The 18,057-nt window shown below is 38.8% G+C and overlaps 1 protein-coding gene and 2 pseudogenes across 3 annotated transcripts in view; 1 reads left to right on the forward strand and 2 right to left on the reverse strand.

The window, feature by feature from the left end:
• The window catches only part of ZFYVE9 (zinc finger FYVE-type containing 9), a 216,541-nt gene that overhangs the window by 105,932 nt on the left and 92,552 nt on the right, over window positions 1-18,057 (reverse strand). For all 3 annotated transcript variants that reach the window (XM_035251494.3, XM_035251492.3, XM_035251493.3), the window contains one exon: window positions 15,461-17,568. In XM_035251494.3, coding sequence (XP_035107385.3) covers window positions 15,461-17,568 — 2,108 coding nt within the window. The remainder of the gene's footprint in view (window positions 1-15,460; window positions 17,569-18,057) is intronic.
• On the reverse strand, window positions 1,297-1,917 carry LOC108592599 (anaphase-promoting complex subunit 10 pseudogene; annotated as a pseudogene).
• LOC108592600 (mitochondrial import inner membrane translocase subunit TIM14 pseudogene) lies at window positions 2,632-2,955 on the forward strand (annotated as a pseudogene).

The following is an 18,057-nucleotide window of genomic DNA, read 5'->3' on the forward strand; positions in this document are numbered from 1 at the left end:
TGGGCTCAAGTGATCCTCCTAACTCAGCCTCCCAAGTAGCTGGGACTACAGGCATCTACCACCATATGCAGCTTTGTTTTAATTTTTAGCAAAGATAAAGTCTCACTATGTTGCCCAGGCTGGTTTCTTTAACTATATAGCTCCTATAAATTGACTGTTTCACCCTTGTCACCCAGGCTGGAGTGCAATGGCACAATCTCAACTCACCGCAACCTTGAACTCCTGAGCTCAAGCAATCCTTCCACCTCAGCCTCCCAAGTAGCTAGGACTATGGGCATGTACCAAGACACCCAGTTACTTTTTAATTTTTAGAAGACATGAGGTCTCACTATGTTACCCGGGCTGTTCTCAAGCTCCTGAGCTCAAACGATCCTCCCACCTCAGCCTTCCAAACTGCTGGGATTACAGGAGTGAGCCACCACACCTGGACCAATATCCAATTTTGAACACAAATTACTTTAAATGCACTTGCTATTCTAAATAACACTAAAATACACATTTTTTTGTTTACTGTACTTGTTAAGAATTATTTACTCAGCTGGGCACTGTGGCTGACGCCTATAATCCCAGTGCTTTGGGAGGCCAAGGTTGGCGGATCACGAAGTCAGGAACTAGAGACCAGCCAGGCCAACATGGTGAAACCCTGTCTCTACTAAAAATTAGCCGCATGTGGTGGCGCATGCCTGGAATCCCAGCTACTTGGGAGGCTGAGGCAGGAGAATTGCTTGAACCCGGAGGTGCAAGCTGCAGTGAGCTGAGACTGTGCCACTACACTCCAGCCTGGGTAACAGAGAGAAACTCGGATTAAAAAAAAAAAAAAAAAAGATTTACTCAAAAAAGAAATCATTAGATCAAAAAATGGAATGTATGTCCCTTTTCTTTTGGTAGAGATGAGGTCTCCCCATGTTGCCCACATTGCTCTTGAATTCCTGGACTCAAGTGCTCTGCCTGCCTCAGCCTCCCAGAGTGCTGGGATTACAGGTGGGAGCCACCACAAGCATCCACATATAGCTTTTTTAAAAGTAATATAAAACATGTGAGCTGTATTACATGTTAAAGAAACTAAAGATAATGTGACCCAAAATTTATATTTATCAAAGTTATAAGAAAATATTTTTATACATACGCAAAATTGCAAATAACTGATGCTTTTTTCAATAAAGGTATCTGAATTTAAAGACAGGATAAAATGAAGATAAATTTAATGACTTCCATCTCATTTTAAAGTCACTTAATTGAATGATACATCATGAAATCTTTAGTTGTATATCTAGGAAACTTACAATGGAGCTCTCTTCTACCAGTGTGTATATTTTAACTTTTCTCATACCGGTGTCTCTTCCACTTTGATGACTGGCTAGAACAGCAATCTGTATCATGAATGTGTGAGTTTGTGTCCTTTGATTATCAGTTAAGAGAATGTGAATTCAGCCACTTGGTTCTACCAATTTAAGTTGCCAAATTTCTTGAAGGTTCTGAAAATTATTTCCTACACTGGCTGAGATCTTGCTTGGAGTATAGCTTTCACCAGATTTGTAGCTTGCATAAATACATAATATCTCCACTGTTGTTTTTCTTCTGAATTGGATAATCACTAAATGAGGTTGGGAGCCATCTGATTGCCAGTAAGTTCCTAGATTGTCAACTCGTAACTGATCCACTCTAAATCCTAGTTTGCAAGATGAGAGAAACCAAATAGCTAGTGACCCAGTTTCCCGTACTGTTCCAGTTCTTTCCAACTGCTTAGGATCAGCCCCAGGAATGTCTTGTTTGGTGAAATCATTTTTTTAAATATTCTGGCTGCTTGCTGAAACTCAGGTTCTCAGGATCTCCAGCAGCTCTGTGCCACTCCCATTCGGCTTCCTAGGACTGCCTGGCTTCTCCAGTTATCCACACATGGCTTTTTAAATGTATAAATATGCCAGTGTCAATTTCACCAGCACTGAATATCAATATTTTCTATTTTTTGTTATGTAGGCATAAAATTTTTATTTCTACCTGAGTATCTAATAAAATATTTCTCCACTGTTTACTAACCCACATAAACATCTTTTTGCCCATTTACATATATTGAAAATGTGATGGTTTTAACAACTTACGTAGATGCTGTAAATAATAGACATTTTGCCAGTTGACATTCTATAACCAACTGCTGATTTGCTCCACCAGAGGAAGCATTTATGAAGACTCAACACACAGCAACAACATAAACTGTGTTTTTCTTTCCTTTTTGAGACAGGGTCTCACTCTGCCACCCAGGCTGGAGGTGCAGTGGCATGAGCATGGCTCATTGCAGCCTCAGCCTCCCTGATAATCCTCCCCAGGATTATCAGGAGATAATCCTGAGTAGCTGGGACTACAAGCGCATGCCACCATGCCCAGACTGGTCTAGAATTCATAGGCTCAAGTGATCTGCCTGCTTTGGCCTCCCAAAGTACTAGGATTACAGGCATGAGCCAAGGCATCCAGACTGTTTTTCAAATAATTCTCTCTCATTTAAAAAAATTATAATCTGGTGGTTTGTGCTTGCCATCAGTGGCTGTGTCACTCTCTAGCAAAAATGTGTCATTGTTGGCTGCAACCTCTGGGCTGGGATGATCTATGCTCCTGGTGCAGCAGGGGAGCCAAGCCATGGCCAGTACAGTGATAGCAGTCAGATTGACCAGTGCTGCTGCAGGATTTGCAACCCATGAGGCATGTGGAACCTCAAGTAAAACAAATTTTTCAAAGTCTACCAAAATCTGCCTTCGGTGGTGGCTACTACAGAGGTAGGTTTAAACCCAAAATGACAAAATGGAAAGCAGCACTTATAGTACTGTAAGCACTACTGCCAATAAAGTGAAAATAAGAGATGTTTATTGACCAATTATGCTCTTAAATCATCCAGATAGATCTTCTATCACAACCGAAATCAGTGAAGCAAAAGATTTCCTAGAAAGTCAAGCTAAAAAATGAAGTAAATGTATGAATTTTAAGGTCATATTACTTTGTTTATATGAGTATCAATTTTTTATAATAAAATGCCTCAGAGCTACCTAGATTAAATGGATTAATTTCTAGAAACAAAAAATCTACCAACACTGAATCAGGAATAAACAGAAAATCTGAATAAACCTATAACTAGCAGGGAGATTGAATCAGTAATCAAAAACTTCCACAAAGGAAAGCCCTAGGTCAGATGACTTTGCTGGGAAATTCTACTAAACATTTAAAGAACAACAATCCTTCTCAAACTCTTCCATAAAATTCAAGAGGAAGAGGCCGGCCACAGTGGCTCATGCCTGTAATCCCATACTTTGGGAAGCTGAGGTAGGCGGACTACCTGAGGTGAGACCAGCCTGATCAATATGGTGAAACCCTGTCTCTACTAAAAATACAAAATTAGCCATGCATGGTGGCGAGTGCCTGTAATCCCAGCTATTCAGGAAGCTGTGGCAGAAAAATCGCTTGAACCCAAGAGGCAGAGGTTGCAGGGAGCCAAGATCACACCACTTCACTCCTGCCTAACAACAAAATGACACTCCCTCTCAAAAAAAAAAAAAATTTTAATTTAAATTAAAAAAAAAAATTGAAGAGGAGGAAACACTTCCTAACTCATGCTATGAAGCCAGCACAATCTTGATACCAAAACCAGGCAAACATACTGTAAGAAAACTACAGACCAATATTCTATATAAATGTATATTGATACAAAAATACTCAAGAAAATAATAGCAAATTGAATTCAGCAACGTATCAACAGAATTATACACCATGACCAAGTGATATTTATTCCTGGAATGCAAGAATAATTCAACATATGAAAATCTATTAATGTAATACATTACCTGAACAAAATGAAGCAAAAAACCCAAATGAACATCTCAATTCATACAGAAAAAGCATTTAACAAAATTCAACACTCTTTCATGATTTAAAAAAAAACGAAAAAAAGGCCGGGTGCCATGGCTCAAGCCTGTAATCCCAGCACGTTGGGAGGCTGAGGCAGGTGGATCATGAGTCGGGAGTTTGAGATCAACCTGGCCAAGATGGTGAAACCCCATCTCCACTAAAAATTTAAAAAAAAAAAAAAAAATTAGCCAGGCGTGGTGGCGTGTGCCTATAATCCCAGCTACTTGGGAGGCTGAGGCAGGAAAATTGCTTGAAACCAGGAGGTGGAGATTGCAATGAGCCAAGATTGTGCCACCACACTCTAACCTGGGCAACACAGCAGGACTCTGTCTTAAAAACAGATAAACAAAAAAACTAAAAAAAAACAAAAAAAAAACCTAGTAACACATAAATTATCTCAGCATAATAAAGGCCATATATTAAAAATACAGAGCCAACATCATATGCACTAGTAAAAGACTAAAAGCTAGCCTGGCCAACGTAGCACAACCCCATTTCTATCAGAAATACAAAAATTATCCAAGCATGGTGGTATGTGACTGTCATCCCTGCTACTCGGGAGGCTGATGCAGGAGAATTGCTTGAACTTGGGAGGCAGTGGTTGCAGTGAGCCAAGATGGGGCCACTGTACTTCAGCCTGGAAGACAGAGTAAGACTCTGTCTCAAAGAAAAAAAAGAAAAAAGACTGAAAGCTGGCCAAGCATGGTGATCACACCTGCAATCCTAGCACTCCGGGAGGCTAAGACAGGCAAATCACTTGAGCCTAGGAGTTCAGGACCAACCTGGGCAACACAGTAAGACCTCATCTCTACTAAAAATAAAAAAAGAATTAGCCAGGTGTCATGGTCCATGCCTGTATTCCCAGCTACTTGGGAGGCTGAGGTGGGAGGATACTTTAAGACCAGGGGTTTGAGAATGTGGTGAGCTGAGATTGTGGCAGTGCACTAAGCCTAGGTGACAGAGTGAGACTCTTGTCTCAAAAGAGAGAGAGAGAAAAAAACAAAGACTGAAAGAACTTCTGCTTTTAAACAGAAAAAAGACAAAGATATGCACTTTTGCCATGTCTATTCAACATAGTATTGGAAATTTAGCCAGAGTAATTAAAAATAAATAAAAGACATCCAAACTGGAAAGGAAAAGGTAAAATTATCTCTGTACACCACAACATATGCTACATTTAGAAAACCTTAAAGATTCTCTACAAACTAACACACAAAAAGTGTTAGAATTAATAATTTCAGCAAAGTTTCAGGATACAAAATAAAAAAAAAAAACCGCTGCATTTCTACATATTAATAATGAATTATCCAAAAACAAAATTAAGGCAACAATCCCATTTATAATAGCATCAAAAAGTATCAAATACCTAGAAATTAACTTAACCAAGGAGGTAAAATACTTGTACAGTGAAAACTACAAAAGACAAAAGATTGCTAAAAGAAACTGAAGAACATATAAACAGAAAAACATCCCATGTTCATGGGATAGAAAATTTATTAAGATGTCAACGAACGATGCCCAACGTGATATACAGATTCAACGCAATTTCTAACAAAAACCCCAACCATAGTTTCTGTAGAAATAGAAAAACCTATTCCTAAATTCAAATTGAATCTCCAGGGATCCTGAATAACCAAAATAATCTTGACAAACAACAACCCCAAGGGACTCACACTCTGTGGTTTCAAAACTTACTATGAAGCTATGGTAATCAAACAGTGTGGTATTGACATTAAAGACAGACATAAAGAGCAATGGAATACAAAAGAGCCCAGAAGTAAACTCTCACATATATGGTCTAATAATTTTTGACAAGAATGCTAAAACCATTCCACAGAAACAGAACAGTCTTTCCAACAAATGGTACCAGGAAAACCAGATAGCCACATTCAAAAGAATGAAACTAAATTCTGGTTTAAAAAAAAAAGAAAGAAAAAAAGAAACTAAACTAATACTATACACAAAAATTAACTCCAAATGGGTCAAAGACCTAAATGCAACCACTAAAATTGCAAAACACTTAGAAGAAAACATAAGAAAAAGACTTCATGAGATCAAATTTGAAGATGATTTATTTGATATGATACCAAAAGCACAAGCAACAAAAGAAAATGTAAGTTGGACTTCATTAAATTTAAAAACTTCGGTGCATCAAAGGACAAAAAGACAACAGAGTGAAAAACCCAAGAATGAGAGAAAATATCTACAAATAATGTATGTGATAGGAGAATTATAGCCAGATTTATATATAAAGATTTCTACAACTCAACAGAAAAGACAACCCAATTTAAAAATGGGCAAAGGACTTGAATAGACATTTCTTAAAAGATATATAGATGACCAGTAAGCAAATGAAAAGATGCTCAACATCACCAATCATTAGAGAAATACAAAACAAAAATACAATGAGATACCACTTCATGCCTATTAGTACGGCTATTAACAAAATGATAGAAAACAAGTGTTTGTCCATTTTCCACACTACTATAAAGAACTACTGGAGACTGGGTAATTTATGAAGAAAAGGGATTTCACTGATTCACAGTTCCACAGACTTAACAGGGAGCATGACTGGAAGACCTCAGGAAACTTACAATCACAGCAAAAGGCAAAGGGGAAGCAAGTATATCTTACCATGGTGGAGCAGGAGAGAGATAGCATGCAAAGGGGGAAGTGCCACATACTTTCAAACAACCAGATCTCATGAGAACTCACTATTATGAGAACAGCAATGGGAAAATCTGCCCCACAATTCAATCATCTCCTACCAGGCCCCTTCCCCAACACATTGGGATTACAATTAGAGCTGAGATTTGGGGGGGGACACAGAGCCAACCCATACCAAAGAGGATATGGAGAAACTGGAGCTCCTGTGAATTGCTCATGGGAATGAAAAATTGTGCAACTGCAGTGGAAAAAGAATACAGTACTTCCTCACACAGGACTATCATATAATCCAGCATTTCTACTCCTGGGCATATACACAAAGAACTGAAAGCAGAGACTCAAACAGATACTTTTACACCCATGTTCATAGTAGCATTCTTCATTATAGGTGGCACATGCCTATAATCCCAGCTACTTGGAAGGCTGAGGCAGGAGACTCACTTCAACCCAGGAGGCAAAAGTTGCGGTCTGCCAAGATCTCGCCATTGCACTCCAGCCTGGGTAACAAAGGTGAAACTCCGTCTCAAAAAAATAAAGAAAGTAGATGGCCGCGCGTGGTGGCTCACGCCTGCAATCCAAGCACTTTGGAGGCCAAGATGGGTGGATCACCTGAGGTTGGGAGTTCAAGACCAGCCTGACCAAAATGGTGAAACCCCGTATTTATTTAAAAAAAAAGAAAGAAAAAAAAGAAAGTAGAATAGCAGTCACCAGGTATTAAGGGCAAGGAAAAATGGGAAGTTAAGTTTGAGATGATAAAATTGTTTTGGAGATAACTGCTATGGTTGCACAATGTGAATGCATTTAATAGCATTGAACCATAAACTGTCAAACCCATATACACTGGTAAATTTCATGTTATGCATATTTTACCACAATTAAAAATTATGACTAGCATTTAGAATGCATCAGCAGACTAGATATTGAGAGGGAGATGGCTCTCAGGAGAAGAGATGCAAAAAACAAAAAATAGCATGAATTTAGTGCAAACATTTTCTAGCTACATGTTTTTTATCCCACTTTGCAACTAAGTTATCTGTTCATAACATCTGGTACTAAGTGAAGGCCTACTACCTTAATGCTTCCCAAGGAGCCCAACCAGTGGCCATGTTTTAAAACAAAAGGAAGCCAGGAGCAGTGGCTCACACAAAGAATACCAACACCTGGAGAGGCTGAGGCAAAGAGGATGCCTTGAGCCCAGGATTTCAAGACCAGCCTAGGCAATATTAAATTTTTTTTTTAATTAGTGGTTGGGCACGGTGGCTCATATCTGTAATCCCAGCACTCTGGGAGCCCGAGGCAGCTGGATCACCTGAGTTCAGGAGTTCAAGACCAGCCTGGCCAACATGTATTTTTAGTCTACTAAAAATATAAAAAATTAGCTGGGCATAGTGGCAGGTGCCTATAATCCCAGCTGAGGCAGGAGAATTGCTTGAACCTGGGAGGCAGAGGTTGCAGTGAGCTGAGACCATGCTACTACACTCCAGCCTGGGCAACAAGAGTGAAACCCTGTCTCAATAAATAAATAAGTAAGTAACAAGTGCTGGCACATGCTTGTAGCCCCAGCTACTCAGGAGGCTGAGGTGGGAGGATCGTTTGACCTTGGAAGATCAAGGTTGCAGTGAGCAATAGATCAAGAGTTTGTGTCAAAAAAACAGGATAAAAAACAGGAAAAAGGAAACAGGATTAAAAAAAGTATTTTAGAAAACTGATTTCTCAAGGTATAAGCCAAAATATTATCTGTCTTAATGTGTAACTAACTCAGATTTTATGAAGGTTATTCTGTATTCACATCTAAATTCTCAAATGTTAAACAAAAATGACTTTAACTCAAGTTATCTAAAAATAAACTGTAACTAATTTAACCTATAACTATTTAAAATAATAAATGTATATGTAATAAAATAAATACTATATATTTTTCATCTTTCTTTTTAAATAGTATTTATGGAATTTGTTTTAAAAATTATGGTGTAAAGGTCAGGCACAGTGGCTCACACATGTAATCCCAGCACTTTGGAAGGCCAAGGCTGATGTAACACTTGAGCCCAGCAGTTCTGAGACCAGCCCAGGCAATACGGCGAAATCGCATCTCTACAAAAAATACAAAAATTAGCTGGGTGTGGTGGTGTGCACCTGTAGTCCCAGCTACTCAGGAGCTTGAAGTGGCATAATTGTCTGAGCCCAGGAAGTAGAAGCTGCAGTGAGTTGAGACTGTACCACTGTACTCCAGAATGGGCAACAGAGTGAGACCCTGTCTCCAAAAAATAAAAATAAAAATTATGGTATAAATGCAGACATTCCTCTTAGAAATACAAAGAAAATAACATAAAAATCACCATAAAGAAACCTATCTGTTTTATTTTTATACTCTCAATTTCATTTATGGGAAAGAGCATGAGCTATACAGCTAGCAAGATTGTGGTTCAGAGTTCTACCATATCAGTTTCTTCAACTATTAATTAGGGATACCATCAACTATCTCACGGATTTACCAGGAAGATTAAGTTAGATAATAAATAAAGCCCAGAGTAGGCACTAAATAAATGTTAGCTCCCTTTTGTTTCTCTCTTAGCTGGCTGGCTGCCCAGGAACTCTGTGGTCACATTTCAGGTGTCACTAGAAAACTGGCCCTTATTAAGGACCTCAATTTTATCACTCCATAATCTGTTTCTTCTTGAAACCAGGGCATATTGCTTTGGAATGTGAGTTCTAAAATTCAAAGTCCCTGAGTTTAAATCCTAACTCCACTTACCGGCTGTGAGATTTTGAACAAGTTACTTAAATCTTTCTAGGCCTATTTTGTCACTTGTAAATGTGGATTATAACAGTAGCTACTTCACAGGACTGTTATGTTTATTAAATAAAGTCTATACATCTTGATTTAGAAAAGCATCTGGCACATGGTAAACACTTAATAAATATTGGTATCTCATTCTCCTCACCACACCACCACAATCTATCTGCTTCTCTCTGCAGAGCATCTGCAGCTTTGTAATTGTTCATTTCTCATTTCATATCTTTAAGTCATCTACAGAAACATGAGTGGTATGTTTTAACAGGAGATTCATTCTTTTCCTGTTTTTTTTTCTCTTCTCTTTAGTAAAAAACAGAATACCAAGCAATAAGTAAATGCTCACTGAATGAAAGAACAAATGACATGACCTTTTTTCGGAGAAAGAGTCTTGCTCTGTACCCAGGCTGGAATGCAGTGGCATGATCTCCATCTCAGCTCACTGCAACCTCTGCCTCCTGGGTTCAAATGATTCTTATGCCTCAGACTCCCGAGTAGCTGGGATTACAGGCGCCTGCCCCAACACCTGGCTAATTTTTGTATTTTTAGTAGAGATTGGGTTTCACCATATTGGCCAGGCTGGTCTTGAACTCCTGACCTGAAGCTATCTGCCTGCCTCAGCCTCCCAAAATGCTGGGATTACAGGCATGAGCCATGGCATTTAACTAAAAAATTTTCATTTTTTAAAAAAAGAATAAATGGAAATAGATGGACAGAGCTGCACAGACTGATTCTATAGAACTTTTCTTGCTTCTACAACCTAAAATGCTTCTATTAAAAAGAAACTATAACAATCTCACCATATCTTCAAGGACAAATACTGACTCTAACCTATTAAGTCAGGACTAGACATAAACTGACTGAAAGTTTGATACCAAGCACAAAGGGCTCTTGAAATTTCAGTTCACTATTAGGCTTTATTTTCCCTCTCCAATGTAACTATCTCACTCTCCTCAAACCTTCATCATCTAGCCCTATTTCACCCTTCACAATATTTTTATTTTCTATATGAAGTATGAGCCAATCAAGTGTAAATTTCTTCCACCACTAACTTCATAAACCCACCTGTCTGTGCCAACCCACTGAAGAGCAAATCCTCAATGTGTGTAGTTCCCATCCTTTTGGCCTTCTCAAGGATTTTTCTCTTCCTTTGTTCAATCCTCCCCTTCTCCTAAAATTTCTTTTCTAGAGGGTCACCCATATCACTATATAAATACAATAGTATTTCCTATCCTCAAAAAGGCATCCATAACCACCATCTCCATCTAATAATTGCTACAATGTTTTTCTGTTTTCATGGCAAAAGTTCTTGAAAAAGCCATCTCCACTTCCTTCATATTCCGCTTTGGCTTCTGTATCCATTACTCTACTCAATCAGCTTTTTTCAATGACCCTGATATAGCCAAGTCCAATGGTCCCTTTCCTATCTATATCTTACTGACAGTATTTTATATGGGAGATAACTCCTTTCACAAACTACATTCCTCTTTTGACTTCAACGTTATCACTCCATAACCTGTTTCTTCTTGAAAACAGGGTTTCCTTTCTATTTACCTCTCTGCTCACTCCCCAGTCACTGGTACTGGGGTCCTCCTCTGCTTGACCAAAATGGCTCAGCCCTGAGTCCATTTGCTTCCCTTGGTAATCTCATCCACTCCCATGGCTTCTCACTGTGCTCCTTAGATGACCTTGCAAAGCTCTACATGATCTACTCCTTAACTTCCTCATCAGCATTTTTTCTTTTTTTTAATGGAGATGGGGTCTCAGCTCTGTCACTTTGGCTGAAGTGCAGTGGCTATTCGCAGGCATGATCATAACACGCTCAGCCTACCGAGTAGCTGGGAGGAGAGGCCTGTGCCACCACACCTGACTTTCCCATCTCTTTTTATGTGACTCTTCCCTTGCTCACTATACTTTAGCTGTATTGGAGTTCCTTCTGTTTGTTGAATTCTCCTGCCTCAGCCTCCCAAGTAGCTGGGACCACAGGCATGTGCCACCACACCTGGCTAATTTTTGTGTTTTTAGTAGAAACGGGGTTTCACCATGTTGGCCACGCTGGTCTGGAACTCCTGACCTCAAGTGATCCACCTGTCTCAGCCTCCCAACATAATCTTTCTTACCACTGGCTTTGTCCACGATGTTCTACTTCCTGCAGCATCCTTCTCTCTGTTCTTTGAAGAACTGGCTCCTCAACCTTGATGTGTCATCTAAGTCACTTCTCAGATGCCTTCTCGTACCTTCTTCCCCCACCCCCATCTTTTTATATTATCCCTCCTTGTTTATCTCCTTCATAGCCCTTGCCATAAATCATGTTCTGCTTTTTGTTTTTTTTTTTTGTCACTGGCCTAATGTTTACATACCATGAGGGTAGGGAGCACATCATCATCAGTGTAAGCTTAGCACCCAGCACGGTGACAGACAAATAATAGGCATTCAGTGTGTGTTGACTTAATCAATTATCTGGGACTCATTTATTAACTTATTAACAAACATTTATTGAGTACATAATAGGTGCCAGGTATTTGTGCTGGATCCTGGATACAGAGGCAATCTCAAGATCTTTACAGCCTAATGGAGGAACAAAGACCAAGACAATACTGTGTGATAAGTGTTATGACATGGGTAAGACCACTTTTAACCAATACAGCCTTTTGGAGGGTGTGTAATGGAAAATATTTCCCTGGGTTCAGCTTCACTAGAACCCAAGATTAATCTAAATGTTGGTCCTCTTTTATTCATGCCAGATGGCTGAAATCACAGTATCAATTACAAGGCAAGACAAATTTGCATGCAGAGTATGAGGGAAACTGTGAATTACCATGTAATAGTCTAAAGCAGCTGCTTATTACTCTCTTATCTATTTGTTCCCATGAGTACATAAGTAAACTGGAAACTCAGGAAATAAACATTTCAGTTTGAATCTGTCTTTAATAGGCACACCATATATGACAAATTTAAAATATTTTCCAAAGTTCTTGCACCCATTATATCTAAATTTGATATCATTATCTAAAGATTGAAGGCACTGGACTTTAAAAAAGTACTGCGGCATTAAGAAATAGTATTCAGGGCCAGGCGTGGTGGCTCATGCCTGTAATCCCAGCACTTTGAGGGGCCGAGGCGGGTGGATCATTTGAGGTCAGGAGTTCAAGACCAGCCTGGCCAACATGGTGAAACCCCATCTGTACTAAAAATACAAAAATTAGCCAAGTGTGGTGGCACATGCCTGTGATCCCAGCTACTTGGGAGGCTGAGGCAGGAGAATTACCTGAGCCTGGGAGGCAGAGGTTGCAGTGAGCTGAGATCACGCCACTACACTCCAGCCGAGGCAACAGAGCAAGACACCATCTCAAAAAAAAAAAAAATTCCCATGAGATCATAAATCCCAATTTATGAATCTGAATCCCCAATACCCAGCCTAGAACCTTTTATTTATTAGACATAATATATGTTTGCTACAGTAAAGGAAATACAGCTACAAATACTAAGTCATCACTAGATATGCTGAATTTCTACTGAAATGGAACAAACTAAGTTTCTTTTTTTCAATATATAACATTATTTTACAAAATCACATTGCTTGGGGTATTTTTCTAGCTGCATTCCCAATATAATCCAATTAATATATATGTAAGTCCTGTTCTGAGAAGCTCAAGGATTTTTACAAACATTATCTCATTAATACTTTTAACATCTCTAATGAGGGAAAAAGATGAAATTATGAATCCATAATCCACATGAATCCATGAATTCATAAATTCCACAAATTCCATTCAGCAAAAATTCCATCCATTTTGCAATTTATGATGCATTTTGTGCATCATTTTCTTTCTGCATACACCTAAGGTACCTATTTACTCATTACAACTGGATGTGTTGGCCTATACCAAAAATATTTTCATTATTTACTTAAGAAAGCAAAAATTTCACCAAGTGTTACACACAGTACGCAAAATGCAGAACATAAAAATGATGAATCTAATCTCCAAATAGTACTTCAACTAACAAGAAGACTGGAAAATATTTAGGAATCAGATACATTATTTTCTTCAAACTTTAGTAGTCAAAGACCAACAGCCTAGTGTCAGCTTTAGCTTCTTTGTGCTCCCTATAATTTGGTTCTTTTGTGCTAGGATCTTCTAGTAAACCTTAGTGACTGCCCATCTAGGAACCATTTCCCCCGCTCTCCTTTTTTTTAAAATAAATTTTATTGTATACATTTAAGGTATACAACATGTTATGAGATACAACCAGATAGTAAAAAGGTTACTATAGTGAAGAAAATTAATATACCTATTGTCTCACACTTACCCGTTTTTGTGGCAAGAGGAACTAAAATCTACTCATTCAGCATGAATCCCAAATACAGTATAATTTTATTATGCATAGTCCTCATGTTGTAGATTAGACTTCCAGACTTATTCATCTTACCTATTGATGCTTCCCCTTCTCCTATGTTACAAGAATCCCACTTTTCTCAGGTAACATTGTGCTCAGCCCCAGGAGATAAATCATGATTGATTAGATAATCCTGATCCCCTTTGCCTGTAACTGGTCATGGTCTAAAACTGGCCTATAAGTTGAAGGAAGGTGCTGGAGGTCCCTTCCTCCCTGATAACAGGGTAGCAAGAGTAGAGTAGGTTCTTTTGCCCCCCAGCCAATTTCTTTGTGCTTACAAAGTTGTCAGGTTGAGACCTGACAGAGCTGAGATACTATCTTCAGACATGAGGGGAAGACCAAGAGAACTTCCATGATCCTTTCTCTGCACTCAGACATAAATCACTGAGTCTCATAGCTTCTGTTTACATGAAATAAATGTTATTTTCACCCAAGTCACTGAGGGTCAGATACTCTGTACCCTGAAGTTGAAAACATCCTGATTAATACAGATGGAACAGAAAATCAGGCAAGAAGGGAGGTATCGAGTAATCATTGAGCACTATGACTTCTGAAATTTCATTTGATCTTGACAACAGCCCAATAAAAATTATTAATCTTTTTTGGCTTATTTTCACAGATTAGAAAACTAAGGCTTAGTAAAGTTATATAATTAATAGTAACAAAGCTGAAATCTGATTCCAGACCTGATACCAGATCTCAAAAATATAAAATCTCCTTCCCTCATTATTTACAACTCTAAAAAAAAATAAAAAACAACAAAAAACTAGATGTGTTTTTAGCTAATGAAATTTGGGGAGAGCTAAAGAATATCATTCCTAAAACCTTGTCCTAAGAATCTACAGACTTCAACTCTATTTTGTATCAAAGTTATATGAGAGAAAAGAAAAAATATGTGTGCATGTGTATCAAGAGTTCCAAAATATTTTGTACAATGGCAAAAATCTCAACAGAAAAAAGTGGAATGGACTCTAGGTGTAATATTTTTCAAGAATTAAATGTAATTTTTATTTTTATTTATTGTATTTAAATGCAATTATTCAAGAATTAAAAAATTTAAAAGTTAATGACAAATATCTCCTAAGCTAAGAGAATAACTTCTGGCCGAGCGCAGTGGCTCACGCCTGTAATCCCAGCACTTTGGGAGGCTGAGGCGGGTGGATCACAAAGTGAAGAGATCAAGACCATCCTGGTCAACATGGTGAAACCCCGTCTCTACTAAAAATACAAAAAATTAGCTAGGCATGGTGGCACGTGCCTGTAATCCCAGCTACTTAGGAGGCTGAGGCAGGAGAATTGCCTGATCCCAGGAGGCGGAGGTTGCAGTGAGCCGAGAACGCGCCATTGCACTCCAGCCTGGGTAACAAGAGTGAAACTCCGTCTCAAAAAAAAAAAAAGAATAACTTCCTTATTTCAAACTATTACATTAACCAAGTAGGTAACAATACAGAAACCACAAAGTTTACACTTCCTCAATTCTCATCTCTTCATGAAAACTGACTCAGCGTAAATCATGGCAACAAAAAATTATATAAACTAAAAATCAGTGATGTCATTTTTTTTATACAGAAATTTACTAGAATTGGATTTTCAAAAAAGCTATTTATGTCAATTCAACCAAATATAAATTCACCTTACAATGCCTTTATTACTATCTAATTAAGCATTACAAAATGGGCATGCCAGATTTCTGAGCTTACACATGCAACTTACCTTCCCACATGCTCTGCAATGATGCCTCCTTTTGGTGAATGTAAACCTGGCTTCACATTTCATGCAATTTGGAGCCTGAGAATCCGGTACCCATACTGGAGCCACCTCACCCAGAGTGGTGAATGGCTTTCTAGCAGAAATTCCAAACTGACCAGCTCTGAGATCATTATCTGGGCTATCTGGAGCTAATGCAAGGCATGGTCTATTGGAGAGCTCAGCCTCATAATTTTCTAAATGTTCCCCATTTGTATCAACATTAGAGATGTTTCCCAAAGATGCACTGCATACATTGGTTGCTGAGTTTTCCCCTAATTTTGCTTTCCCAAGAATATCATTTTTATTTTTAGTATTATTTCCACTGTTTGCAGGAAGGTCATTTTGTAAATGGTCTGATAATGGCTTTGGAATTTGAAGCTTAAGATTAGAAGGTTGCTTGGGTCTTGCACCACCAAAAGGAACACTGATAGTTGGCAGGCTTGCTACTAGCTTGGGGGAAGATTGCCCAAGCACTGATGGAACTTGACTACAGAAATTACGTAAATAATTTTTCTTCATTAGGTCACCAGTGCTGTTTAAAAGCAGTCCACTTCCTTCTGTGGCCTCATTTCCTCTCTGTTCATAAATACTTGAGTAGCATTCTGACTTGCTCTCCTCTATTTCTTTTTCTTCTGTTACTGAATCTTCTTTGGAGGGTAAAGTCTTTGGAACAAAAGAAACACCTGGGCTCTGCATTCCATAGGAATCACAACCATTAGATAGAGAATTTGCTGCTGGTGTATCTATAACAGTGGAGAAATCACATTCTTCACTTTCACTGATGTAAGTTCCTTTTAAATCTAGACCTGTATCTGCCAATCCAACACACTGTCCTCCACTATCACCACTAGTGTCCTCAGGCTGACTAATCTGTAGAAACTTTTCCTTTTCTTCGTTTATTTGGCTATCATTCATCTCATTTCGTTTAGTCAACTTCCAATTAGTCAAGTCCTGAGATTCAGAGAAATGCTCTGTGATATTAAGGAATTCTGTAGTGCCAAGAATTTCTTCATGTTCATAACCTTCATTTTCAACAGCCCTAACTTCACTAGGCACAAGGAAATCTGAAAATCGTTCGCAGTCATTATCCCTTCCAGACCCATTAGGCACGTCTGGTTTGAGAAGCAAAGGTAAACCAGACTGGAGGGATTCTTCAGTTGTGCTCTCCTCTGCTGGCTCTTTATTCATCAAAATCCCCTCACTCTTGTCGGAAAATGAATTTGGACTCCCTAGATCTGTCCTAGGAGAGCTGATTTTGCCAGTGAGGTCCTGATCTGGTATATAGTTCTCTGGCTTTTTAATAACAGGACCTCCATCTGTTCCCTGGGATGAGATTACTGAATCAACTGTTAAACTTGTAATCGTAGACATGGAGGGATCTCCACCTATACTTCCATCATCCTTTAGTTGTGAAGGGGAACAGACACTGGCTAAACTATCAGATGAAGTAGCACACAGATGGTTAACAGAACTCCCCTCTATTTTCGGTCTATTCAATGGATCCATTTGTTTCTCTGAGTTCATATCTTTTTCAGTGGACTCATTTATACTAAAACTAAACTGATCAGTTTGTCTGTTTTCATTATCCAGTGAACAGCTAAAAGCATCCATAAGGGATTGACTATTATAATTATTACAATCCTGTAAATCGTTTTGTAATGTCCTTTTATCACAGCTATGCATGACAGCTACAAGAAGAACATTCTTCTCATCTGGCAGACAAGCCAGGTTTCCACATTTCTTCTCTCCTACTTCAACAGCACTGCATTGATCATGCCGACTATAGTTTCTCTTAATTAACTGATCTTCTGTAACGGCATTTTCATCAATCCACATTGTGGCAATCTCTGGATTTAGATTACAGTCCTGTCCATTAGCACAATGATCCTCTTCCTCTGTGGTCAGGGGAGTTGCATGAGCCACAGAGAAGACTTTCAGTTGTGGTTGTGACTCATTAGAAACTGCAGATTCATTCACACTGGCCAAAGCAGCGTTAAATGACAGCCGGTGAGAAGTGGGATCTAGAATCTTATTCCACTTTGTATCCAATAAAGTAGAAGAAACTGTTTCATCTGGAAAAAAATAAGTAATTATAAGTTTCCTGGTAACAATGGAAAAGCTACTATGACTAAGTTAATCAACATTTCCAACTATCCTTTGAAAATTAAATATTCCAAGGATGTAAGATTTCTAATTTGGGGCTAAAAAAAATATATTTCAGACAATTCTTTGCAATTATATGTCACCAAATGGTAAAAACTCAGACTATTCCAAACAACAAAAAAATTCTACCTCAGGCAGGGCAAGATGCCTCACGCCTGTAATCCCAGCACTTTGGAGGGCCAAGGCGGGTGGATTACCTGAGGTAGGGAGTTTGAGACCAGCCTGACCAACATGGAGAAACCCCGTCTCTACTAATAATACAAAAATTAGCCAGGCGTGATGGCGCATGCCTGTAATCTCAGCTACCCAGCAGGCTGAGGCACAAGAATCGCTTGAACCCAGGAGGTGGAGGTTGTGGTGAGCCGAGATTGCCACACTGCACTCCAGCCTGGGCAAGA

Source organism: Callithrix jacchus, chromosome 7, assembly GCF_049354715.1.
Source record: "Callithrix jacchus isolate 240 chromosome 7, calJac240_pri, whole genome shotgun sequence".
In the NCBI taxonomy this organism is placed as follows: Eukaryota; Metazoa; Chordata; class Mammalia; order Primates; family Cebidae; genus Callithrix; species Callithrix jacchus.